The sequence below is a fragment of the Hippocampus guttulatus genome, chromosome 19 (assembly GCF_054856545.1).
Source record: "Hippocampus guttulatus isolate MCC_2025c chromosome 19, RoL_Hgut_1.0, whole genome shotgun sequence".
Taxonomy (NCBI): domain Eukaryota; kingdom Metazoa; phylum Chordata; class Actinopteri; order Syngnathiformes; family Syngnathidae; genus Hippocampus; species Hippocampus guttulatus.
The window spans coordinates 2,658,715-2,685,282 of NC_141279.1; the positions used below are offsets into that span (position 1 = coordinate 2,658,715).

Below are 26,568 nucleotides of genomic sequence, written 5' to 3' on the forward strand. Positions count from 1 at the left end.
TGGGGGGAGGGGGGAGCATGGCTCAAGTTTGAGAGTGGTTGTCTCCCAACACGAAGGTTGTAGGTTTGACCCTCCGCCCTTGTGACCCTGTCGACGAGTCCTTGACCAAGGTATCGAACCTCTGCTTGTTCCTGAAGCTGCCTTATCAGTAGTTGAATGAGGAAACAAACATTGTTAAAAGAGCTTCAGTACCTTGTAGGTAAAAAAGCGCTACAAAAGCGAGAGCCCATTTTCCATTTGAAATTGGTAGCGCTCGATAACTTGAAACGCAGAACACGGGGAAAATTTAGAGATTAATTCCTCCCTCTCTGAGAAACCACTCGTGAGGTGTCCAACACACTTCCCAAACCCCACACGACATTCAGCAAGGGCAGTTCACGCTCTGCATGCAGTGGTCTTCATAATAGCGCATGGAAAGTGTTGATAAATGGCACAATCTTGCCTCAGTTTGGAACGCTAAGTCATTCTCCTCACTGCTCCCACCCAGGAGAGTTGACAGTGACAAGGGGTGGATTAGGCCACAATATTTGGGGACAATACACCCAGCCTGGCGTTTCGCTAGTCTAGTGACTGCAGTACTGCTGTGCAGACCAGCAGCGCAAGGAGCTGCTTTTTGGCTGCGACTGGTGCCGGAGGTAATTAGCTTTGACGGAGCTGATGAGTTGCTAATTAAATGTTTATCCGAATCTGGCATCTGTCGTAAAACAAATGTCTGTTAGCGGTCTACAATCATTGGATTATCACAAATAGCTTGGTTGTCGGGGCTGCACGTGGGGAGATAAACTGGAAGACAACGGTGGATTCGGAGTACTTTTTAGGCACTCCGGCAGAAACTAGTTTGACAGCAAAAGCACTTACCGCGTGCATGTTGGCAGATTCCCGTGCCTCATAATGGCACTGATTATCTTTTGGTCCACATTCAAGCTGACATTCATTGGAGGTTTTACGTTTGGCTGTTGCAATTATTTTTATCTTGGAATTTTGACATCTTTGTGCATTTGAATGTTAAATGCCTGAAGATGTCATATGAACTCAGGAATCAAAATGTGTCGAAAGAAAGTACAATAAAGTTTGTGCTTGTTGTGTCTTTGTCCTGTTGCACAGGTGACCTCACTCTGTTGGTCCTGCTGTTTTCGTGGAGGCAGCAACTACTGGCCTCCACATGTTAAACCAGTCATGAGGACAGCTATGAATAAATTACCGGTACCACACTTGTATGGCACCCATAGGACGTTGCGGGTATATGCCCAATTTTTTATTTATGTATTTATTGCTTTATTGGCGCAGCCCGGTGGTCCAGTGGTTTGAGCTTCAACCTCACAGTGCAGAGGTTGTGGGTTCGATCCTGGCTCCGGCCTTCCTGTGTGGAGTTTGCATGTTCTCCCTGGGTTTTCTCTGGGTACTCCAGTTTCCTCCCGCATTCCAAAAACTTGCATGCCCTGCGATTGGCTGGCAACTGGTTCAGGGTGTCCCCCGCCTACTGCACAAAGACAGCTGGGATAGGCTCCAGCACCCCCCGCAACCCTTGGTAGGATAAGCGGATAAGAAAATGGATGGATGGATGAATTTATTTATTGGTCTACAAAAGAATAAACCCATCGGTGATTGATGACATTATGGAAATGAAAATCAGTGAGATAATAATAATAATAATAATACATTTTATTTATAAGCGCCTTTCAAGACACCCAAGGACACTTTACAATAACAAAAAACACAAAACAATACGATAGCCAATAATATCAACCACTGCATCATGAACTCATTTCATAGAGTGAGTTGTGAATTACTATCGAATATGTTGGGGAACGATGGCCAAAAGAGCAGTGCACCCTTGCTGCAACTCAGTGGGGTCTTCCAAAATGAAACTTTCATTGTCGGTTATCTATGATCTCCCTGGCCAACTTTGTTCATGTCGGTCTGCTGACAGTTCCTTCAAAACATAATTTCCCTGCTCCAACCAATTGCCTGGACTCCAACGAATCAGTTTCTTCTTTGATTACTAGCAAATAATGCCAGCTGTGTTCACACCCACAACGGTGCAGGAGGCCGTTTTTTATCTTTGCCAAGCGGAGCGTATCTGCAAAAACACCCAAACCCTGTCATACTCGCCCCTGCACAACATGAAAAGGGAGCCCTTACAATGTTTCTCAGTTGCTTTGGTCCATTTCTTCGATCAAAATTCGATTTCTTAAAACCGCTCGGGCACATTAAAAAAACCCCAGTTGCTCATTTCGTGGTCCAAGTTGCACATGCTTTGGCACTGAAGATATTTGTGATGTGGATGAGAATGCCCAACAAAAGTAGGAAGGCCACACTGTCATTCCAAAAGTGTTTTATGAACAATTTTCCCAAAGGACGTTCACAGTTCTACTTTTTTTTTTTGATGATTAGTTTTTGTCTTTGCAGTGTTAAGTTTCCATTTCTATGTCACAATAAGTTGGTTTGTCAACATTATAGCGTCTACAGCAAAGAATCAAGGAATGCAAACCGTTTTCAACACTTTAGAATGATCAAGTTGAAAAAAATAATAATAATAATACTCACCTCTATGGACTGACCAACTTTTTGTACAGCACTGACATGTTCATTGACGCAAATATTTACTTTTGAGAGTTTCACTACGATAACTCGTTCATTAAATTTCTGTGCTTTTTGACATGATCACTTTTTTTTTCTTTTCTTTTCTTTTTTTTCTTTTTTGTCTTAACATTACAGGAACCAAAACAAAGAATGATATCTGAAGTCTCAAGAAATTTGTTGAAGTTTAGTGTCAGTTCAAAATTTTGGACAACTTTAGAGATTTTCTTTTCTCCAAATTGAACCTTCATGAGGTATGAAATTCTCTCTTCTTTCCCTCCATGGCTCCACCCACAAAACAAGCTGATTGGCAAATGGGCAGCATGTGTGCAACAAGGAAATCCTGCTGACCAAGTCAACTGCAATGCAAACAATCACAATAGCAAGACACTGTGCAGAGAGGAAATCACTGTTCAAAAGAAAAATAATGCTTCAAAGTAGGTATTAAAATCATTTGGCTGTTTTTCAGGTTGTCTCATTCAAACTGCCCAAAAAAAATAAGAGATCAAGTGCTGATTTGCATCAGAAAACATGACAGCAGATGGTTTGATTTATTGACTGAAAAAGGCCGTGCTCCTAACTGTCCACTTGGTTTATGTTCTAGTGAGACCTCAAATCTTGGATATGACAGCTGCAGCGCTCCAAGTCAACAGTTTGGAAAATGTTCTCGGGTGAGTCTGTTCCTCCCTGCTGGCTAGATGCTAAATATGGTTGAATATTAGCTGCTGTTCAATAAGTGAACTCTCATTCTTGCTAAACTCACACAAAATCAAAGCTCCAAATAAATAGTGAACGGGATCGCCTCACATGTTGTTCAGTCATCTAGTGCCTAAATTTCATGGATCGATTTCACATTTGAAGTATGTCACTTTCACCTTTTTTTTTTTTTCTTGGAGCAAAATTTTCATGTAATGTTAATATGCTACCAAACATGCTAGACACACAAAAGTGTATTTCCACAGCTATCACTGTTCCAGTATGTTGTACATGTATGCATAATCTTTTCATGTTCAAGTATAGACTGATCCAGAAATTGCAATCAAGGACACATACACGGAGAGTTCACTTAACACTGTTTATTAGTTCTAGTTTGCAGTGAACTGCATTTTACTGAGATGTGTTTCAAATGTGTCTTCTGTTGACTCCTTTAGACACCAAAGAGAGTCAAAAATCCAAATGTAACAATGACATTCCCCTTATCTATCTATCAATGTACTGTATGTATCTATCGATATTGGTGTGCATATAATATGTGATTGGCCTTTGACAATCATGACATGTTTTTGCGGTGCAATGAAAAATATGACGGTCCAGTAACATTTCTGAGAAGCCAGTTTATCCATTGCAGCTTGTTAGTCCGTGTGCGGCCCTCAATCGCTTTGTGTGTTGGTGAGTCATCAACAGTGAATTTGTATTTGGGAGGGGGGGGGGGCGCTATGTTGCTCTTCAGTCATGTTCAGTCACGTCGCTTGCTATACAACTGACCTTGTCTTGTATTACGTATCATTCGATTGCACAGTTAGTCATTTTATTGTCGCTGGTCAGTGGATATGCAGAGTGTGTGTGTGTGTGTGTGTGTGTGTGCTATCTATCCGTAATAATTGCTCCCAATGCCGAACAGATTCTCATGAGCCGCATAGTTGCTATTCGTGTTCATGTCATGTTGTGAGAATGGATAACAACTGTTTGGGCATTGTCAGCAAAGCATTATATGGGTGCCTGACATTAAAAGTACATTCAGTTCAGTTGTCGTCACCAGTATTTCTATCATGACTTGCAGGCGTGAATTATATTCACTTTTTGTTTTGTTTTTTTTTTAGTTATATCATCCGCTCAAAATGATTTATCCCAAGTTGTCACTCGTTGTTGTTGTTTCATGGAAACGTTTTTTTAAGGCAAATTGAAACTCACTTCTAGTCTTAAATACAAAGTAAAAGTGCAATTTATGTCCTGACACTAAAGTATGGGAGGTGTCTGCCCTCCCAGAGCTCGCCTTCGGACACCCTCGCTGTCACTCTCTCCAGAGTGATATAGTGTGTACTGTATCTCATAAAGAAGCACTGTAGAGAATACATGACATTTCTTATTTCTTACTTGCACTTAAATCCTCCAGTGTTTGTATTTTACTTTTCTTCAGTTCAGATTCTGAGCAATTTATTCACCCATGCAGCTGAAATGCCAAATGTCGTGCATTACAGTATATGCAGTATAACTAGTCTTGTTCTTATGTAGGCCGGATGTTAAAGTTCAGTTGAATTATAGAGACTTATGACTTCTGTCTGTGTTTCTCATTTCAACTAAAACAATTTAATAGGCTCATCCATAGTCACCGAAGGGGAGGGGGACTAAAAAAATAAAGAAAAGGGAGGGCACAAGTCCCAGTTCAATGTTGAGGCGTGACATTTTCATGCCACGAGGAAAGGTCAAGAACAGGAAGCTTTGATTCTGGTTGAAGACTATATATTGTAAAAAAAATAATAGCCTTAAGTCATTCATAATTTTTTTTCATTTTTTTTTAGTAGTAGGTTCAGTATTTACTGTGCATATATAGAGAAATATTGAAAAACTCAGCTTGGCCCATTGTCACTAGAAATGCCAATAAAACGTGACTCAAGAAGGATGTGACTGAATTTCACATTCCACAAGTATGAACGTACATCTAGCACCCCCCGAATAATGTTTGCACGCCACATTGTGTCATCCTCAAGTGTAATGCGGTGCGAATAAAAACACACGACGCAGACAGTCCCCAATATTGAATGTTTAGAAAAATATGAATGTTTATTTGTCCCTACAAGCATTTATAACCATAATGTTCAACTTCAGTGATGTCAATGGAACACGGTACACATCCAAGTATGAACAGTGGTATACATTTTTTTATTTTATTTTGTTTTTAATCTTCACACTGTCGTTCCTTTTCTCCCTACAAACAGATTTGTAAAGACACACACACACAGGATAGTAGTTTTTTTTTTCCTGTCAGATACTCGGTTAAGTGGGTTTCTAATCTCAACTAACAAAACAGTGATAATTTGTCGTTGATCTTTGAAAGTATCTATTTCCAACAGACAGTCTAATACAAAGTCCATTCAGTTCAGATCTGTCCAGGATAATGTTTCTACTATAGCTTATTTACAATCATCTACTTGAAGCAAAAGAAACCCAAAAATATTTATATATCATTGTCATGGTTTGCTTGCAAAAAAAAAAAAAAATGCTAGCCATCACTAAAAACTCAGAAACAATATAATTCCCCCCCCTTTAATAATTGTGCTTTGTAACCCACATAACCACTTAACGTTTTTAGAAATGGAACATCTGTTAGAAGCACCAGAGAGTGCAACTAACACCCATTTCAGCTTCTCACTTCGAGATGCTTTATAGTTATGAGTAGGACAGCGTGCACAAATGTTTTTTGTTTTTGTTTTTTTTTTCAATCAATTTATTTATATATTTATAAATGTTATTTATTACAGGTTCATCCAAGCTCTTCATCTGTGTTGCACATCAGAAATCAAGGAGAAATTTGGACCGCGGGTTTCTCTGCGCAAAGCCCTTTCAAATTTGCCAGAAAAGCTCATGGATAGATCGAGTCGATTGGCTGGACAAATGAGGGGGTGGGGTTGGGGGGGCGGGGTCAGTCGAGACTTCAAAAGACCTGGAATGAGGCTGAGGCCCTGAATAAGAGAATGAAGCGGGAAGGGAATGATAGTTGTCCTATGAAAGTGACCATTTTTTCACCTCCCAAATTAAAATAATCTGAATGTCGTGTACAGTGTAGCTCATTTTACCGGTCTCTCACTTTAAGCTAGTGGATGTTCTTGGTCCTGGGACATGGGTCAAAATAAAAGGAAATCACTACTGTCCTACTCTGAGTAGTGAGCACATCGGCCTACCAAGGCCAATGACACAATGCTGTTTTGGGGTTTTTTTTGTCTGTGCAGTTCAGGCACTCCTTGGTTGCCGTTTTTACACTGTCACCTCAGTCTTGCTTCCTGTGCGGTAGTGCTGTGGATGTGGTTGTTGTTGTTGCTGGTGATGCTGCGGGGCGTAGTGGAGCTGCTCCACGGTGTGAGTCCGTCTGGCGGCAAACGCCTGCCGCTTGGATACAGTCTGGTTCATTGCTAAAGTGTTGGAGTGTGGGGCTGCTACCACTCCGGGAGTTCCAGCGCTGACTCCGCCGCCGCCGCCGTTGTTCGAGGCACTGGGATGGGAGTGCATTTTGGTCATCTTGTAGCGATCCATAAGAGGCGTGGTGGGTATGAAGACGTCCGTGTGCGAAATGGCACGCGACATGGACTTGTCGCTTCCATAAAACCCACCGGAAATACTACTGACCATGCCACGCTTCAGCGACATCATCAGCTTGTCCGGCGAGAGCAAAGGATCCTGGGATAGAAGGCGGTCTTGTGAGTACAGGCGATCTTGTGAGTAGAGTCGTTCTTGAGAGTAGTGGCGGTCTTTTGAGTAGAGGTGATCCTGTGAGAGAAGTCGGTCCTTGGAGTACATGCGGTCTTTGGTGTACAGGCGGTCTTGGGAAGTATAGCGGTCCTGTGGAAGTAGGCGTTCCTGCGATCGAAGCCGTTCGGCAGATAGCAGCTGTTCGTCCGAGAGGATTCGGCCTCCGTAAGGCGACATACCATTAGACGACGTGTTGTAATCCTGCTGTGGGGCGCTCTGTGGGGACAGGACCCGATCCTGGGACATGGCTCTCTGGACGCGGCGGGGTCTCTGCCTTTGCTGGGACTGCTGTTGGGAGGACTGTGACTGGGAAGTTGCCTGCATGATGGAAGACTGTGGAACCTGACTTTGAAGCTGCTGTTGTTCCCGATGCTGGAGAACAGAATAAGGGTGGGGCAGAACAGAATAAAAAGGAAATTGTTAAGTCTCCCTGCGATTGGCTGGCAGCCATTTCAGGGTATCCCCCGCCTACCGCCCAAAGACCGTTCCGATAGGCTCCGGCATGCGACCCTTGTGAGGATAAGCGGATCAGAAAATGGATGGATGGATGTTAAGTCCTGTCTTCCTTTATTACTGTGTGGCGATTTTTCTCAGGTTGACTATCGTTCACTCCACATTCACCTACTGATGATGTCAGCATAGGGTGTTACTGTATATATCGAAGAGGGACTGATAAGCCAGATGAAGTGGCTTGGGCATCTGATTCGGATGCCTCCTGAACGCCTCCCTGGTGAGGTGTTCCGGGCATGTCCCAGCGGGAGGATACCCAGATGATGACCCAGGACACGCTGGAGAGACTATGTCACCCAGCTGGCCTGGGAACGCTTCGGGACCCCCCGGGGAGACCTGGAAGAATGGCTAGGGAGAGGAAAGTATGGGCTTCCCTGCTAAAGCTGCTGCCTCCGCGACCCGGCCCCGGATAAGCGGTAGAAGATGGATGGACTGATTCCGCCCCAGCCGTGTTCTAATCAGTACAACCTGACTTGGTTTGTATTTACTTTGTGGGGTAACTCGACAGACGAAGTGTCTCCGATTTGTAAGCTGCTTGACAGCCCTACCAGCGCCAATGATATCAACAAAAATTGCAGAGAAGGAATGACAACCGACAGTTAAGCCAGAATGATTTACAAGACTCAAATACAAGACTGATCATTTGTCTTTCAGAAGCAAATCAGCACCTGTTGACCCACCTGGTCTTGAGTGATTTTGAGAACGTGCAAGGGAAGAGTGCCTCGCGCCGCCAGGTCAGGCAGGTGTCGCTTACGAGAATAGTAGTCCTCAACTTCTTTATCTGCTGCAGAGGAAATGAGGAAGGGATAAAAACAGATGCAAGAGCTTGAAGGGGAGCTACAGAGAGAATCTCTTCCTGTTGGAAGGCAAGGGGAAGAACGCAGATCAAGAGCAATACATTTCTCATTCCGGAGAACACCTTTGCAAGATGTTAGTGTTGAGAGGAGACTGAGAATTTCAGTCAGATTATATTACATGCCAGGGACATATAATGTCCACATGTCCAGATTGGGAAGCCTGTAGGAGGCTCTGACTGGAGGGGGATGGGGGGTGGGGGTGGGATGGGATTTCTCAAAGGTCACACAAAAGGAGATTCAGACATTGTCACATCACATCGACACGTGGCATCCAGTACATGCTAAAGAGCATCGAGTAACGCCGCACAAATGACGGGTGTGTATTCTTGAATGCAATAATTTTCCCTTGTTGTGAATAGATGTCATGTACATAACATGCATTCAGACGAGAATATATATTTTTTTCCAGACACTCATGGAGAAAGCACAATAGCACCAACATGCCACGTGAAACCATGCAAACAAATGCAAATTTGATTTTTATTAAATTATTATTATTTTTTAGGGATCGACGAGTACCAATATTGGGTATCGGTATCAAGCTGAAACTGGCCTTATTTTAAGGTATCATATACTTTTGGAGTATACCAGCCACTACTAAAGGCAGAAAAAAAATCATAAATTAAAAAAATAATAAAGAAAAAAGTTTTCCTCAGTGTTATTTGGCTCGATAATTGCGGCAGTCTGACACATCGGCGAATCATCATCTTCGTCCTAAAGAGGTCTTTCTTCACAATATTGCATCATATCGTTCAATGAAAATTTTATGTCCCAAAGCGGGTATCTGTACTCGGGATTATATTCAAAAAATTGTAAAAATAAAAATAAAAAAATTAAAAAGTGGAATCAAACATCCCTAATAACTGTTGGTATCATTTTGACATCAATAGTTACACAAAATGTCATTGTTTGTTCTTCCTGAGCACTTGACACAAATGTGAAATCATCTCATGTCGTAAGACGTAGGGTGTCATTTAAAACCGGAGCAAACATGAGCCTTCTTGAGAATTCATACGCGACCTTTCAGTCTGAGCGATACGCGCGAGGCGCTGTTTATGCCACCTGTCAAGGCTACTCGCCGCCAAAATCCCCTTCAGCGGCAAGTCCCGCCTTCTTTCCGCAAATCGATACCTCATGACAAAATGTTCCTTTTCTGCGGCATAATGCACGCATTGCACACTCATCAACCGTATTACCATCGTTGAAAATAAGAACTTGTAATGTACAGGTACACTGCCTGGTGGAGCACAAATTCTTTTTCTTCCATTCGATCGCAATTTGCATTCATAAGCATTCCCTGAAAAAAAGGGCTCATCTCATTTCCCCTTCAGCACCATCCATTGCAACGCCGACAGTATTTATGTTACAATAGCAGCAACCGTAGAAACTTTTGGCCCTTTGTGGTGAACTCTGATGATGGACCATCCCTTATGTTTTCAAATCATCAGTTTTTAACCCTTTCATTCACAAATAATGATAACCTGACAAGCTGTCCGCTGTCGTAACCGCTGTCCCTGAACGGATTAAATGCGCTTCTTCTCTTCATATTCTATATTTTGTTCGATTGTGGTATTATGACCCATCAAAATAAAAGTGTTTATCCTCCAAAACGGCAAAAGGCAGTGCATCTTTCCCCCCTTGTCACTTTGCTGTACTCGTGCTTGTCAGCTGAAGAAGCGTGAGCCGTACCGAGTGAGTCCTGATGGAAGGCATTGTCGATGGCTTCCCTCACTTTGACTGCGAGCCAGTAGTGAAGTGAGGCAGGAATGATGAAATTACGCAAGCCTTAAGGAATATTTGTGTGTTCCACTTTAAGAATGTCATGAGATGAGACCGCATTGTGCTCCAGAAAGCCACTAAACGCACCATGAAATCAATACCGAACCCGGGAAAGACGTACGACAGCGACAACGTACGATTCGAGTGCAGTTGTGGAACACAGAGGAGGGTGGGGGGGGGGGGGGGGGGGGTACATCGGCAGATTAAATTGACTGCACAGTGGAAACTCTAAAGTTGAATAGCCGTGAGGTTGTACGATTTGGACTTTGAAGTATCTTAACCCTATCATGCACTTTGTAACCTGACAAAATGATAAGATGTCCACTGTAGTTCCTGCTGTCCCGAAAAGGATTCATGTGTGATGTGAGCTTTTCTTGTCCTTGCAAATGTCCACTGCGTCAAACTAAATAGCGTGCTGCAAACCAGTAGACGACATTGGAATTGCATACCAAAATAAATGTGAGGCAGAAAAAAAAAGAGTTATAAATTGCGCAAAAAAAAAAAATGCAACATAGAGGAAATGCAAATCCAGAACCTGCAAATGAGTGAGGGATGGGTGGGGCGAGGCGGGGGGCTTTACCGTAGATCTTTTTACACTTGACACTTGCGATAATCATTGTTTAAAAAGCATCTGTGGCATGCACGATTGTTTTGAAATCCAAATAAATCAGACGTCAATTTGGGAGCCGGTTGCATTTGACTTCAGAGGTTCCACTGTATTCACAAATGGTCATTTCAAGATTTATTTTTTCCTGATTATAGTTTTGGTCTAGTCGTTTTGTACTCGCTAAAGTTATCTCACAAGGGGACTGACATGATCGCCTTGGAAAAAAATGTGCTCAAGGTCATGTGGATCAAGGCACCCAAAAATAATCATGCATCAGAGATCCTGCTCTTGCATCAGTGCTGTGAACTTGGACCTACTGAGTTTCTTCAGGGACGAGAAGCGGTTGAGGTCGGCTTTGACGGCCGCCTCGTAGGAGGGCGGCAGGTGGGACAGACTCTGGAAGGAGCGTGAAAAAGACAGGTCGTAGGGCTCCGTCTGCGAGGTCAGGATGCCACTTATCCGATTGTTGTCTAGAGACACGTACATACATATACAGACACATAGAAGGGAGGAAAAAAAAGAATTGGGCAGTTCTGTCTTCTCCTTCCCATCTTCTCCCCGTTTAAAAAAAAAAAAAAGCGTAAAAGCACAATGAGACCCATGGAAGACCACCCGGTGAGACGGAAAAAGCAAAGATTGAACTTGGAGTTCTTAGTCCTACAAATATTTCCTGGAGGCAGATTTGCTGTAAACCAATCTTGCAGGATTCCCTGGCATGAACATTTTCGACTCAGTGCTTAGAGTTCTGCAGAAGTCAGTGAGCAGAGGAAGTGCCTATCAAATATTTGGATTTCGTTTGGCCCTGGATGCTGCAACTAATTATGGCAAAAAAATAATTGTCCTCTGTAATTTCAGTTCTGCACAAATGCTCTGACTGTTAAATATTCATTCAGCCAATTCTGGATCAAGTCTGAAAAGACGTTTAAAAACGTCTTTGGGAGTGAATGAGTTCACCAAGAATGCTTTTTTTTTTTTTTCTCCCGTCAAGTTAATGGCGAAGTGAAATTTAACTCGGAGCATGATACAAATACAATCCGCTGGATTGTTTCCTTTATACCTCTCATCTTCGGCCAAGTAAGACCTTGCAATTTAGTATAAACGTAGTCAGTATAAACATGTCAATTACTGTCAATACTCGGTCAGCAAGTGAAAAGTGCCTTCTCCAGTTCAAGATGTGCCACACCCCGAAGACGTTTCCGATCGTCTTTCAATCAGTTGGCCTGGAATTCCGCCATGTTTTTATTGCCATTACGGATGATTGTCAAAATTGTCAACCTTGCTAATTCGTAGTCGCGGTCTGAGCTTCGTTCGGGAGACTCCCCTTCGAAAGAGAGAGACGGCACAGACGGCGAGATTTGTCGATCAACTTAAAAATGGATCTCAATCCAGATGGTGTTCTTGTGTGCAGCAACTTGAAAAAATTGAGTGATTTCAAACCCAATGAGTAAAAAGTCTTGATGATCATGTTAGACAATGGCGCAATCCAAAAACACTTTTTCGGCCGCCCGCAACTGCACTTAGGGGTGTGTCAACGTGCTGCGGCCAATTCGTAGAAGTGAAGTCTTGTTTCATTTTCAAATCGTCTTGAAAGAGAGGGCGAAAGACGGCTCTTTAGAACAATTTTGTCCGTCTCGATGAGCGCCAATATTGTTGCTTTGATGGGACTGGAGTGACAGCATGGCTCAAACCTTGCGTGGCTATCTCAGCTTAACACCTGCCTTCTCCGTCGACTTATTCAAGAGAGCTGTTTCTTTGCCTGGACTTCAGCTAAAGCACTAAATTTAAGTGACTATGCCTCGGGGAACGACTGCAGGTTTAAAAACTCCAACTGGCTTTCATGACAGCAAAGTTAGGAGGTTGGAGGGGTTGGGGGGGGGGGTTCATACTGTATGAATATCGGGGACTCGGTGGGTGTTTGCCGCTGGACGCACTTGACAAGTGACAGGATTTGATGGGCGCAAGCAGTGTCCAACAGATTGGGAAAAGAAAAACAGAGACAGAGACAAGACCGCAAACAACAGATGTATGCCTGGAGAGTGACCCCTGCTTGTGACAGCGCGAGCGAGTTGTCATCAGGAACAGTATCGGGCAGTTACGCCTGCTCTGGCTCAATGTGGTGCGAATGTGATGCCGCGAAGACGGCAAGGGGGAGGCTCCTTCTACTTTCACCTTTCCCTTTATCGCGCCTTCCCACAAATGCGCGCGTTTTGCGATCCTCCCCGAGTCTCCCATCCGGCGCAGACTTCTACGCTCCGTCAATTTTTATCTAGCCAACCATGCCGCCACCCACTTTTTCTCCTTAATTCTTACTTGTCCATTTACAAGGCCCCCGCTCTCATTTTCTCACTCGCTCGTGCTCTATCTGGTTCTCCCATGTGAGCCTGCAAGTCTGTGGAGCGGCGCAGAGCTGCAGTCATGGGCGCAGCCCCCCCCCCCCCCCCCACCCACCACCACCCCTCCCAGACCAAAGCCGCCAATGAACAGATAAAAATACCGCTTTGGTAACGGTTGCGTGATGGAGGGGAGGAAGACAGCAAGACATTGGAGATAAGCAAAGCTTAAAAAAAAAAGGATAAAAGGGGCGGCAAAATGATGACGGGGAGAGAAAAAAATAGAGTGAAATGAGGAGGAAAGCTTGAGCACGGACAGCGGGGGGTGGGGGCCAACAATGGGGGGTCTCGGGAGCCGGAAGGGCTGTGAAGGATGTGTGCGGACTGCATCAATAAGGGATGATTTGACTCAGTCTGCGCGATAGTGTTCTCGATTCCAAAACGAATGTCACCGCAATAGACGCTCAAGTAGAATGGCGTGACATTTAAAATGTCATATTCGTCTTTTGGTTAACAAATCACCCCCAAAATTGATGGCGTGGCATGCATGTTTCGGAAGTGCGCGAAAAGGTGGCTTGGTATACATTTTAGCAAGCACGAGAGCTGATCCAGCTTGTAATTGAATCAACATCTAAAATTGCTCATGTTCTTTTACAATATCTAATCTCGAGCTACCGAAGTTTTACTCGAGTCGCAGTGCCCTCCCATGACTTCAATCACGGTGATGTGACCTGTTTTAGCGGATTTTTTTTTTCTAGTCTTGGCCTGAAGACAAGAGAAAACGTTTTTGAGACTATCACAAGTCGTTCGGTCTTTGAGGTGACATGACAAAACCAACAACCAATGGGTGAGCGCTAAAAAAAATAAAATAAAAAAAAAATCAAAAAAAAATCAAGAGAGCGGCAAGGTTGAAAACGCGAGTGAGTGCGGGGCCGGAAAATTGGCAGTGTGTATATACAAAAAATGTTAAAATTTTATTTTCACAATTTGAATTAAATTCAATATAAATGAGCCTTTTTTTTGTCGCACAAAAAAAGCAATCCAAGTATTTAAATATGACGACAAACTAATTTAAGGTGCGTGCACAAACCGTTAACAGAGGAGTTCATTAAAACTGCATCATGTTTTCATTAACAGGGCCAATGTGAGTTAAAATGTCTTCATTTTTGTTCATTTGGCAGATTAAATCATTGCCATCTATCATATGCTCATGCTTGATAACTTTTTTTGTTTTGATTTACCTCATCAATGAATGAAACGGTCCTTCTGTCCATTTTAAAAATCAAAAGTGGCCCTTGAGCACAAAATGTTTTGCTCACTCCTGATGTATGCAAATCAGAGGACATCAATTTTTTTTTTTTTTTTTTTTGAACACCGCTTATCCTGTTCAGGTTTGCAGGGAGCTGGAGTCCGTAGTAGCGACACTATTTGGACAGCCAGTTGAAGGGCACACCAACCAAACACATAAATGCTCACTAAATTCCAGTCTGGTTCAGCACTAATCTTTTTTTTTCTGTTGCTGTATTTCCAGTTTTACCACTGCCAAATTGAATTCCAAACTTGGAATTTGACTCTAATTCCTCTGCCCTGACAAACTAAAGAAATTGGACACATCAGACATTCAAGAAGCAAACCAACAGGACTATCCGATCCCACACAATGTCTTATTCCAGATTCACTGGCGCGCAGGTGAAAACCTGCCAAACTCACTGGCAGGTGTGTAAAAAGACTCGTTCAAAGACGAGAACAATGAATCCTGGAACAGATGGTGTGAACCCCACAGAGCCCTGACCCATGCTTCATCCAAGCAGTTTGGCTAACATGAAGAGATGGAAACAAGTATGACCCAAAATCCGTAGATGAAACGAGGCTTGAAGCTAGCACTTTTTTTTTTTTTTTTTAATGTGGCAGCATTTGGAATCTTTTGGGGATGATGACAACAAATATATTGTGTTGCTCTGCCAAACCTCTGTTATTGCACCTTTTTAAAGTATCCGAGAAGAATTCCGTTTCCCAAGTACCGTATTTTCCGCACTATAAGACGCACCGAAAAGCATTCAACTTTCTCAAAAGCCGACAGTGCGTGTCATAATCCGATGTGCCTTCTATAGGATTCAATATTCAGATTTCTTGGACGTGATATTTTAAATGTTCTGTAAAGTGCTTGTTTACAGCTGCAGCGGTTGCAAAAGGTCTATATAAATAAAACTGTCTTGTGTTGTATTCCCTTTAGCGTACCACCACCTAGTGGATGTATAACGCGACCGCAGCTATTATTGTAGCTTGTATTCTATGCACCTTAAAATACGGTGCACCCTTTTTATGAAAACAGTTTTAAAATAGGCCATTCATTGACGGTGCGGCTTATACTCCGAAGCGCCTTATAGTGCGGAAAATACGTTAAATGTAACAATACGGGACGGTTTTAGGTTTAAAAAAAAATAATTGCCCTCAGTTCTACATAATGGCACGTGTTTGTGGAATTTGCTAACAAAAGGAACAAACTGAAAACCTTTTTATCCAAAAGCTTTTTGGCTTGTTTACTACAGCCTGGTCATCTGGTTCCCTGGGTCTGACACAAACACCAAACAGGACTTTTTTTTTTTTTTTTTTTGTGGAAGAACACATGTGGGGTGTGTATGGTGACACAAATGTCATTCCAGTTTAACTTACCACGCCTCAATGATCGGTGGGCTACCAAAACCAAGTAGAAAAAAAAAATAAGTTCAGTCACATGTTGACGATCACACAAACACAGGCTACTTCATATTCAGCACAAGCTTGCGACAAAAGCCCCCCTCAGAAAAAGGAATTTCATCCCTTTTTTATTTTTATTTTATTTTTTCATCTTCTAGGCTTGTGATAAAGGAAGTGCAAATGATGTGAATTTGCTGTGCTATTTCCCGCATGTTTGTCACAGGCTACTGGGAGTTTCTTGGCAGTGGACTTTATCTCGGGAAAAAAAACAAAAAAAAACAACAACCGTAAGTGCTTAAATGTGAAGCCTGTCAGAGAGTATTTTCGGATTTTTGTACTTGTGTTGTTGGAATTGACTTTTCATGTTTTACATACATACACGTAAAATGAATTTTCCTTTTGATTACTAGGGTTGTGTCCATATTTGTCACAACCCCCCCCCCCCCCCCACTGTACATTTGAAAATGCGCTTCAAATCTTGGCTTCCTCACGTGTCTTATCATAGTTGGTTGAATATGAAGAAAAAAAATGTTTTCTGGCTTGTTGAAGATTTCCCCCTGCTTTCCTCTGTCTCCACTGTGTATCCTTATGCAACATAGCCAATTAGCGACCATGGGGTGGGGGTGGGGTTGGGGGGGGGCAGTCATTAGGACAAACGCGTGAGTGACGGCTGTAATAGAAAACAATTTCCCTTGATGCGCCGTCGCAGCGGTGCATGAGGTTACAGCGATCTACTTTTTGTTCTCCGGTAACAGCAGGGGGAACGTCGAAGGTTTCATACGGCCCGTCAGCCAGGGGACGGGCTGACCTCGAGCCAATTATTTTTCTCTCCCCCCCCGAGTTGGTCAGTGTCTGCTTCCTGCTCATAACTGGGATGGGAAGCTTCAACAATTCCACCCTCGAGAAAACATTTCTTTCCAATCGCAGAATGATACACAGTGGAGTTTGAAAGGGAGGCAGTGTTTTGAACAGTTTTTCCGTACAACCATGTCAAGTCTGTAATCGGGTTAATGGACAGGCCCATGCCCTGACGTCAGACAGTGAGCTGTGAATTGACTTGAATGTTCCCACCCCCCACCCCCCTCTAGTTTGTCTTACCATTCTTAGGGGTGCGTATGGGGCTACCTAGAGCCACATGGTTATAGTTGTGTGGATGGCTACCTGCAATGACAAAAAGCAATGACAGATCGGTTCAGTGTTCATGGAGAAAAAGAATGTTCTGTATCCTACCTAATACAGATGGTTAGAAGCACGGGGATGACAATGAAAGAGATCATTCACGACAAAAGTGTCAATGTTGAAATAGAAGAGGATTCTCTTCTAGACTGCTTTAAAAGATGCAGGAGCAGTTTTTCTCAGTTGTTTGGGAGTGAGTGTGGAAGATCGCTTTCATTCCAAAAAACATGAAGAAATCAAAGTCATGGACATAAATGAAAGCAAGATGCGTGAATCTGTAAAAGACAAAATCCACAATTATCCTGCAAAAAAGATGAAAACGTGTTTGCGGCTGCGGTGAACCCAATCCAGGCGAAAGAAAGATTTCAAAGGATGGGGCTTGCAAACAAGGTTTGGCTCATCTTGACTCGCAAGACCGTAGATGTAAAATATAACAGTAAAAAAAAAAAAACCACAACGCAAACCAAAATCGATGCATTTCAAGTCAAAACAAGATGGCTCAATGATTATAGCACAGGTGTCAAACTCACGGCCCGGGGCCCAGATCTGGCCCACCACATCATTTTATGTGGCCCGCGAAAGCAAGTTAAAGATGTCAACTTTCATGATGCTTGCTAAAAGCTGTACCAAAATTTCCTATTTTCATTTGTAGCAAATAAGAGTGATACTGTCAGCATTTTCTTGTTCCCAGACCCCTCATGACAATAACTTAAACAATGGTGAATAAACCCTTATTCTTCTTTATATGTCATAACGGCCCTCCAAGGGAAACTGTAACTCAAATCAGGCCTGCGACAAAAATGAGTTTGACATCCCTGGATTACACATTCTCGAAGAGCATGGGGACGCCAATGAAACACAGCAAATACAAAAACTCTGTCAGGCGTACATGATATGAAAAGATCCCGGCAGCATAGTAGGATGCGGATTCTATTTACATGCATTTTTTGGGGGGGGGATTATTTTCGCTTTATGAAAAAAAACTCCAATCCCACCGACCTCAATCAGGAAGACACACGCAAACATAAACTACTCGCAAAATCTTTTTTTAACCCTTTCATGCACCCTGTAACCTGATAACATGATTAGCTGTCCACTGTAGTAACCGCTGTCCCCAAAAGGGTTAACATGGTAAAGAAGATGAAAAGTAACTGCTTGACTGATTGTATTGATTTCGAACGTGTAAGATAATAATAATAAAAAAAAAAATAATAATACAATAACAATAGAAATAAAGAGGTTCTATTGAATCCCACTGATTGACTTGGAAATAAAAAAACAAAAAACTTGATGACATCCAGTATCGGGCTACTTCAGGCCTCTTGAGAAGGATCTCAACAGTTGTAAAATGTTTTTTTTTTTCTTGTTGCAAAGAAATTTAGAACATAACAACGTCATGCAAAAATAACCAAGGGCCAAATATGGTTCCTGGTTCAAGCGAGGTACAAGGGATGTTCCACATCTGCATATGCCGTGTCTGCGGTCATTTCCTCTCTCCCCCGGTGCACATTTCTCGGTGCACATGGCAACAGTATAATAAGCGCCGACACACTGCTGTTTTGCCGTGCGGGAACCGCGGCGGCTTTAATTTGCACTTGGGAGAGTAAACAACGGTTTCCCTATACATCATCCATCGTCCGACGAGGTAGAAGCGTTTGCAGTGGGCAGGGCAGGGCGCAGTCTCTGCTGGACACCGCAGTGTGGAGGCGCTTTGTAATGAAAGATGGGACCTTTTGCGAGCCCGTTGATCAAAGAAAGTTGATGAATGGCGGTTATTCTCAGCGGTGTGTAGGGACGCGTGCGTTTTTGTCATTGGGGGTTTGTATGTCTGAGCGAGAGGAAGGACGCATAGATGGCGGACCCCGTCGTAAGAGTGTTGTGCTGTCGACACGTCATTTGCTGTCTGCTGCTGTGTCTGTTTAAAAATACATTAGAGCCAACTGCTGAAACATCCATTTACATCTGTCACACAATTGACAGAGGATAAGGGAAGCCTGGTGCTCTCGTATTATGTGTTTCAATATTTGCTCCGTCTATGGAGATAGATGGCATGTGTATTCATAATGTTCTTTTTCCTCTTTTGTTTTTTTTCCACCCCTTTGGAAATATCACATAGAAAATATTATTAAAGTTAACCGACAGGAACTGTGGAAAAGGGAGACGCAATGGTAATTTTGTATTTTTTTTAAATGTTGTTTTTTGGAGACACATGAAATATAAATATATCACCCTCGTAATTATAAAAAAGTACCACCGTGAGTCACACCCATTGGGATGGTGTAATGTTTTTTTTTTAACTATTGCAAGTGGGTTTTGCTGTCCTGCTATTTTGTCCACCTAAACAACCTTATGTACCGTATTTTCTGCACTATAAGGCACACCTAAAAGCATTCCATTTTCTTAAGATCCGACAGTGCACCTTATAATCCGATGAGCCTTATATATGGATCAATATTCTGATTTCTTGGACGCAGTATTTTAAATGTTCTTGAAAGCGCTTTGTTACAGCTGCGTTTGTGAAGGCTCTATATAAATAAAGCTGTATTATATTGTATTCCCTTTAGTGTAGCTCCATCTAGTGGATGCATAACACAACCGCACAAAGCATTGTAGCTTCAATTCTACGCGCCTTATAATGCGGTGCACCCGATACAGAAAAACGGTTTTAAAATAGGCTATTCATTGAAGGTGGGCCTCATAGTGCGGAAAATACGATGTTTCCAGTCTTTATGCAAAAAAAGTATACTATAATGTGAAAATGACATCTTAGCTAACTAAATAATATTGTGTTTGGATGTCATTAGAGTTGACTGTGCCAGTGTAATTTCACTGCACATAGCCATTAAAATATCCATCAGTCTTCTGAATCGCTAATATTATTGGACCAATGTAGTTGATTTCCCCCCTATGCGTGTACTGTGACCTCTCTTGTAAAGCTTCAAATGAGCACAACGGTGCCGAGTTAATAAACAGGGTCCTTTGAGAAAATAATAGACTGTAGGTGGCAGTTTGCAGTTGTGCTTTTGCTGCACATGTTTCGAAAGCTACTGCAAGCATGTGAACAAAAGGTGACATCTTAAAGAGATCAGAGAATTGTTTTTGGGGTGGGGTGGGGGGGTTTGGACTGGGACAGGTTATCATTCACACCAGAGTGAAGAACAGCACTTGGAGCGTTGAGTGGATCTGCAAAGCCACTGCTCTTTGTACAATGTCGTTTATGTAGACAGCTTCATCTGCTCATTTGTAGATTTGATTGGTCAAAATACACGTGACAAAACCAAACCTACGATACTTCTTCGTAAAACCTGTCTGCCTGTTTCCAAACATTTTCTAGCATCTTAGAAGAGAATGAACATACATGAACCTTTGGGTGAAAATGGCCAACCTCATAACTATTTGAAATGTAAAGAATTGTACTCTGAAAATCCATCCATCCATTTTCTGATCCGCTTATCCTAAAAAAGGGTCGCGGGGAATGCTGGAGCCTATCCCAGCTGTCTTTGGGCAGTAGGCAGGGGACACCCTGAACCGGTGACCAGCCAATTGCATGGCACACAGAGACGAACTTTCACACCAGGGGCAATTTAAAGTGTTCCATTAACCTGCCATACATGTTTTTGGAATGCGGGAGGAAACCGGAGTACCCGGAGAAAACCCACGTAGGCATGGGGAGAACATGGAAACTCCACACAGGAAATCCGGAGCTTGAATCGAACCCTGCACCATCAGGCTGCCTACTCTGAAAATATCCTCATTAAAAAAAACAAGTTACAGATCATGAAGCGATGTTTTTGATTCCTAATAAAAATATGGATTGGCGATCCAGAGAAGAACTTATCGGAGCAAAAATATGGCTCATTAAGAGTCTGAACTGTAATGCTGTAATCTGGGGTCTAATAAGATATAGTGTACAGTACTCGGGATGAGTCCTTGCATCACCCCTGACCTCCAAAAGCCATGAAGTTGCTTAACATCTCGATATATCATCGTGGCCTCCTTGAGCGGACGTTTTAAAATAACCTTCCCGCACGCTGTGTCAACGACCATGAAGGTTAACGAAATGGAGCTAAGCAAGAAGATCTGGCGTCCCTCAGTGTCCATTACTTATTGCCATCATCATTAGCTCAAACTGCTGTGGTTTAATCATATAGCTGATTAATGGTGATTGACGCGCTTTCCAGATTGTTGGGTTAAACAGGGTCCCCATCTAAATTGCTAAATGGATGTTTTCTAGCACTTCGCCTAGGTCGCAGCTGTGTGTTTTCCGACTGCGTCAGTCAAATGCAGAGGCCGAATTAAATGTAAAACCTGTCGCGTAGGGTGCGGCGGTGTTCCGGTGTTCCACCGGGTTGCGTTGCCCAATGATTACTCATGCCATTTTCTTTTACGTATAACTACTTCCCTTGCAAACGAGTTTGCATAATAGCATCCAGATGGCACACGAGTGACTCAGTAATCTGACATTTTATGCGCTATTTTGTGGCACATCTCATCCGTATACAGCACTTGGGAGGCAAACGGGGGCCACCATGAGCCGACAAGTAAACACCTTGGGCCTTGCGCCGAGGTTAACTAAGCATTTGCAGAATTGATTGCAATGGCATGCTTGAAGGTACTGCGGAAACCAGAACCACATTGATCTGGAAATTTGCATTCAAACAGACAGCTGGCCTTGATATCCAGACGGCTTCGTGTTAGGGTTTCTAAGGTGTGGGCGTACTGTAACGGTCTTTTGGAGACATTGCAAAGGAAGTCCTGAAGTAATAATAATGAAAAAAAAAAAAAGGTAGAGCATTTGCGTAATGGTAATAGTAGCTAGAGGCTAGACCCTTTCCACACAGCATACTCAATACAAGGAGAGTTGTGATTTCTTTTGTGTATGTGTAGAGAGAGAGAGATGCACTGTATTTTCTGCACGATAAGGCACACATGAAAGTATTAGTTTTTTTCAAAAGCAGACAGTGCGTCCTATAACCCGATGCGCCTTCTACTGTATTTTTTCGGATTATACGTCGCACCAGCCAAAAAATGCATAATTAAGAAGGAAAAAACATATAAGTCGCACTGGAGTATAAGTCGCCTTTTTGGGGGAAATTTATAAGTCACACTGGAGTATAAGTTGCATTTTTGGGGGAAATTTATTTGATAAAATCCAACACCAAAAACATACATGTCACCTTGAAAGGCAATTTAAAATAAAAATAAAATAGAGAACAACAGGATGAATAAGTGTACGGTATACTAACGTTACATGACTGACATGCCTGGTAATGTCAGTAACGACGTAACATATTAAGAGTTATTCAGATAACTCTAGCATAAAGAACATGCTCACAAGTTTACCAAACTATCAGTTTCACTCCAAATCACGAAATCCAATGAAATCTTCATCCTCTGTGTCATTTTTAAACAACTCCCCCAACTCGGGAGGTAGATGATGCGCCGCTTCCTTTTCTGCGTCGCTTACGTCAGACTCATCGTCAATTTATCAACACAGGCCGAGAGCGCCCTCTTGGGTTTTAATGTGAAAATAACATGTGAAATGACATACCGGTTAAGTCGCTCCCGAGTATAAATTGCACCCCTGGCCAAACTATGAACAAAACTGCGACTTATAGTCTGGAAAATACGGTATATGGATCAATATTCTGATTTCTTTGACGTAGGATTTTAAATGTTCTATAAAGTGCTTTGTCACAGCTGCAGCGGTTGTGAAGGCTCTAGATCAATGAAGCTGTATTGTATTGTATTTCCTTTAGCCTAGCTCCATCTAGTGGATGCATCACGCAACCGCAGACACTGTCGCAGCTTTTATGTGTTTTTATAATGCGGTGCGCCCTATGTATGAAAACAGTTTCCATGTAGGCCATTGATTGAAGGTGTGCTTTATACGCCAAAGCGCCTTATATTGCGGAAAATACGGTGTGTATGTACAGTATGTGTACATATATATACAGTATATACTGTATATATATATATCCCCTTATGTCTTCCCCCAGCATCTACTTGTATCCAAGTTTCAGTCCCTTCTTGTAAGGCCCACCCGCTTCCTCGGTTCACCGTAAGCTCCACCCTCTTCATCTCTGTTCCAACAAATCACTCCCTGGCCTCTCCTTAAGTTGAGTTACTTTTCCCTCTTTGTATTCAGTACTTTTTATCTTATTGGATTTGTGACCTTTTGTCAAGCTTCTTCATCTTCCCTGACTGACAGTTTTATTTTCTATTCAGTTTCGCCTGTCAGGTGTATTGTTTTGTTTTGGGTTGTTGTTTTTTTGCAGTTGAAGTTGTTTCAAGATGTATTTGAAATGCAATAGTTTGCGCAAAGTAGAAAGGTTTTCTGTCAAAGGTGGGGTCCGTCATCGTGATGGAACGCGGTTTCTTGCACTTGCACTCCGAGACAGCTTGTCTTTGGATGCGTTTGGGTACGCGGTAGACAATGTAGCGAGTTGAAAAGGTGGTTTTAGAGATGGAGTTTCATGCACACCTAGTTTTAAATGCCACAATGCATTGTTGACGTCGATAAAATTCAGAAATTACCAGACTCGGCTCATAGCTGAATAGGGGTTTTTTTTTTTAACGCAGCGGACACATTGATTAGTGGTAAAGCTTTAGCTTACTGGGGGCCTTTCCTGTAAATCTCCATACAGTATGCATTGTGCAATGTCGTTATTATTTACACCGCAAGCTGTCATTTAAATATTTAGTATTGTCGCGGTCTAAGTCTTGTGCGCCAGATTTGAATATGGATGAAGTTCTTACGCTTCTTTTCAAATGTAGGCCATGTACAATTGTCAAAACGATGAGGATGACGAGAGGCGCAACGCAATGAAAAGTCTAAAGGCTTACTGTCTCCGTAAAAACGGCAATGGAGAAATGGGAGCTAGGGTAGGTAAAAAAAAATAAAGAAAATGTCCTGAAAGAAATACAATAGCAGAACACACACCTCTCCTGGGGCTAAACTGTTAAAAGAAAACTGTGAAGCACAGTATTAGTGTTTGTTGCAAGCGGAATATGGCGGATCGCTTGGATATAACGAGACAAAAAGGCAACTGTGGGCCAGTGACCAAAGTGCAGCCTTTCAATCCTTCATTCCTCAGCACTCATCACAGATCTCAGAGTCAACTCTCGACCGCGATCCTTTCCCAACATGGATCTCCAGAACCCTCGGAACCCCCCCTGCCATCCCATTAGCTCTGCCAAGTGGAGCTGTTGGATTTCCGAACAGCCCAGAGAAGGTCGTGCTTTTATTGAGCTTTTCCCATGTGCACGTCTATGTGCGCGTGTGACTCTGCATGTCCGCGCGCGCGCGTGTTTAAAGTGTGTTCAGTGTGAATATGGTTGTCTGTGTCCCACTGCTTCTGTTGACAGCCCAGTGACACTTGCGCGCCCATGGCCTCCTCTCGCAGCAAAGGAAAGGGAAACCACCAAGGGCTTGACATTTAACAACTGACAAAGACTGTTCACATTTTACCGCAGAATGCTAACTACCATAATAGCCTCAGTTTGAGGGAAGTGAGGGGTGGGGGGGGGGGGGGGGACAAAGCTTTAGGCCCCTGGGCAGTAGCAGCTTGAGCCTCCTGATTGATATCCCGAGCAGCGCCCATTGATCATCTGTGGATATAAAAGTATTTCCAGATGGTTATGCTTCTCGGTTTATCGAAATTTCATATCTACTAATGAGAGAGGGGGGGGGGGGGGGAAGCAATGAACAGACATTCCAAATGAGCCCAACAGCTATTCGACTCTGATATCATTCCGCATTCGTAAGTGCATTCTGCAATGAGCTCCGGATTGCAGTGCCCTCACAGCCTTTCCGAGTGCAATGTAATCCCACTTCGGCCTCTTTCTTTGCCCATTTCCAATAAGTAATGCCCTTTACCTCATAACTCACAATCACCCCCAAGACACTGCAGGCCAAGTGGTTACTTGACTTCGCCATGCCTCTCCATCTCGAGAAACGCACGCCGATCGTCTCAGCAGGGGATGGGCTAGGGCAAGAGGTTGAAGTGGACCTCATAGCAGTTCATTTTGAAACGGGATTTGCGGTGAACCCACGCGGTCTAGTGTGACCCTGTGTATTACAAGGCAATAAGAGATCCATTTTTATTGAAGCTGAGCTCGCCGATGTTCCTACAGTGCCAACACATTTTCGCTCTCTTCCGACACCTCAAAGCCAAAGCGGCACACTTTTTGTACAGGTAATAATCAAACAGTGTGACACTGTGATATTGCCATCCGATGTACCAACGGAGAATTCATGTTTTTGTGTAGACCTGTGTGTGTGTGTGTGTGTGTGTGTGTATTTCTGCACTCTAAGGCACTTCGGAATATAAGGCGCACCTTCCAAAAACCGTTTTCATATACAGTATAGGGCGCACTGCATTCTAAGCTTCTGTAGTGGCTGCGGTTGTGCAATTCATCCACTAGATGGTGCCACGCTGAAGGGAATACAATACAATAGAATACTGTTCAGCTTTATTTCGAAAGAGCCTTCACAACTGCTGCAGCTGTAACAAAGCCATTAGAACTAGTTGCAAACAGAGACATGAAACATATTTTCTTAATTTCATTTTGGCTGCGCAGAGCTCACAGGGGCGTTGTTTGTTTGTGTGTGTGTTGGCGAATGCGCATGTCAATTAGTGTCGGGCGGAACCCCTTTTAGATTGCAATTGGTTCCTGCTAATAATCACCACTAGATGACATCGGAACACTAAGAGGGAAACAACTCAATGGGAAATATAAAAAGACTAATTTCATACAAAAGGCGCATCGGATTATAGGGCGCACTGTCGGCTTTTGAGAAAATTGAATGCTTTTAGGTGTGCCTTATAGTGCGGAAAATGCGGTATAAGTGTATATAGCAGACTGTATATTGAGAAGCAAGTGATTTCTCCCAGCAGTTGATTGACATACCAACAGACTCCATTTGCAGACTGTTGAGAAGCAGACTTCCTTTGAGTGGAGGCGAGGAAGAGCTAGAGGGTCCGCATAGCGTGAGCAAGGATAAGCACAGATTTATCTGATGTCTTCTTCAAATAAAAGAAGTAACATCATCAAAACTGCCTTTATCCATGCCTTCATAGAACCAGACCTCCTCTCCACCGAGACGCACAGTTGAGCGTGCGCGCCGTCGCGCTTAGGACGTTCGTTTCAAGTTGACGACACAGATATTACTCCAGTTTAAGCAGATCAAAAAACATACAGTTCACGTTTGCGTACAGAGGCGTGAAAGGGGACCAGTTGGGTTTGAATGCACAATAGGATGAAAGAAAAAATAAAAGTACAATGTAGGTCAGCTGCAACAAACATCAAGAGGTACAATCCATTATTAACATTTCATATCTCTGTGTTTTGCTGGGATTCTGCTTAATTAGGACCAAATAGCTCGGGCACAAAGGCGGCATGAATCACAAAGAATTGCAGTGGTATTCATCACATTATTTTTATTTTTTTCCAAGACTAGCCTGCATCGGTAGGTTACCGATTGAAACAGAACCTGATTGGGGTGTAGCAGTACATAATGAATGTGTATTTCGGACCAACATTGTTTGGATGCACAATCGCGCGC

General features: G+C 42.9%; 1 protein-coding gene across 5 annotated transcripts in view; it reads right to left on the reverse strand.

The window, feature by feature from the left end:
• Positions 1-5,335: 5,335 nt before the first annotated feature.
• shisa6b (shisa family member 6b) overlaps positions 5,336-26,568 on the reverse strand; it is a 63,145-nt gene continuing 41,912 nt past the window's right edge. For 4 of the 5 annotated variants that reach the window (XM_086139004.1, XM_086139003.1, XM_086139002.1 and 1 more), the window contains 5 exons: positions 16,923-16,985; positions 15,801-15,821; positions 11,115-11,267; positions 8,235-8,338; positions 5,336-7,416 (listed from right to left, as the gene is read on the reverse strand). In XM_086139004.1, coding sequence (XP_085995130.1) covers positions 6,553-7,416; positions 8,235-8,338; positions 11,115-11,267; positions 15,801-15,821; positions 16,923-16,985 — 1,205 coding nt within the window. In that variant the 3' untranslated portion in view covers positions 5,336-6,552. The remainder of the gene's footprint in view (positions 7,417-8,234; positions 8,339-11,114; positions 11,268-15,800; positions 15,822-16,922; positions 16,986-26,568) is intronic. The other variant, XM_086139005.1, reaches the window with a different exon arrangement.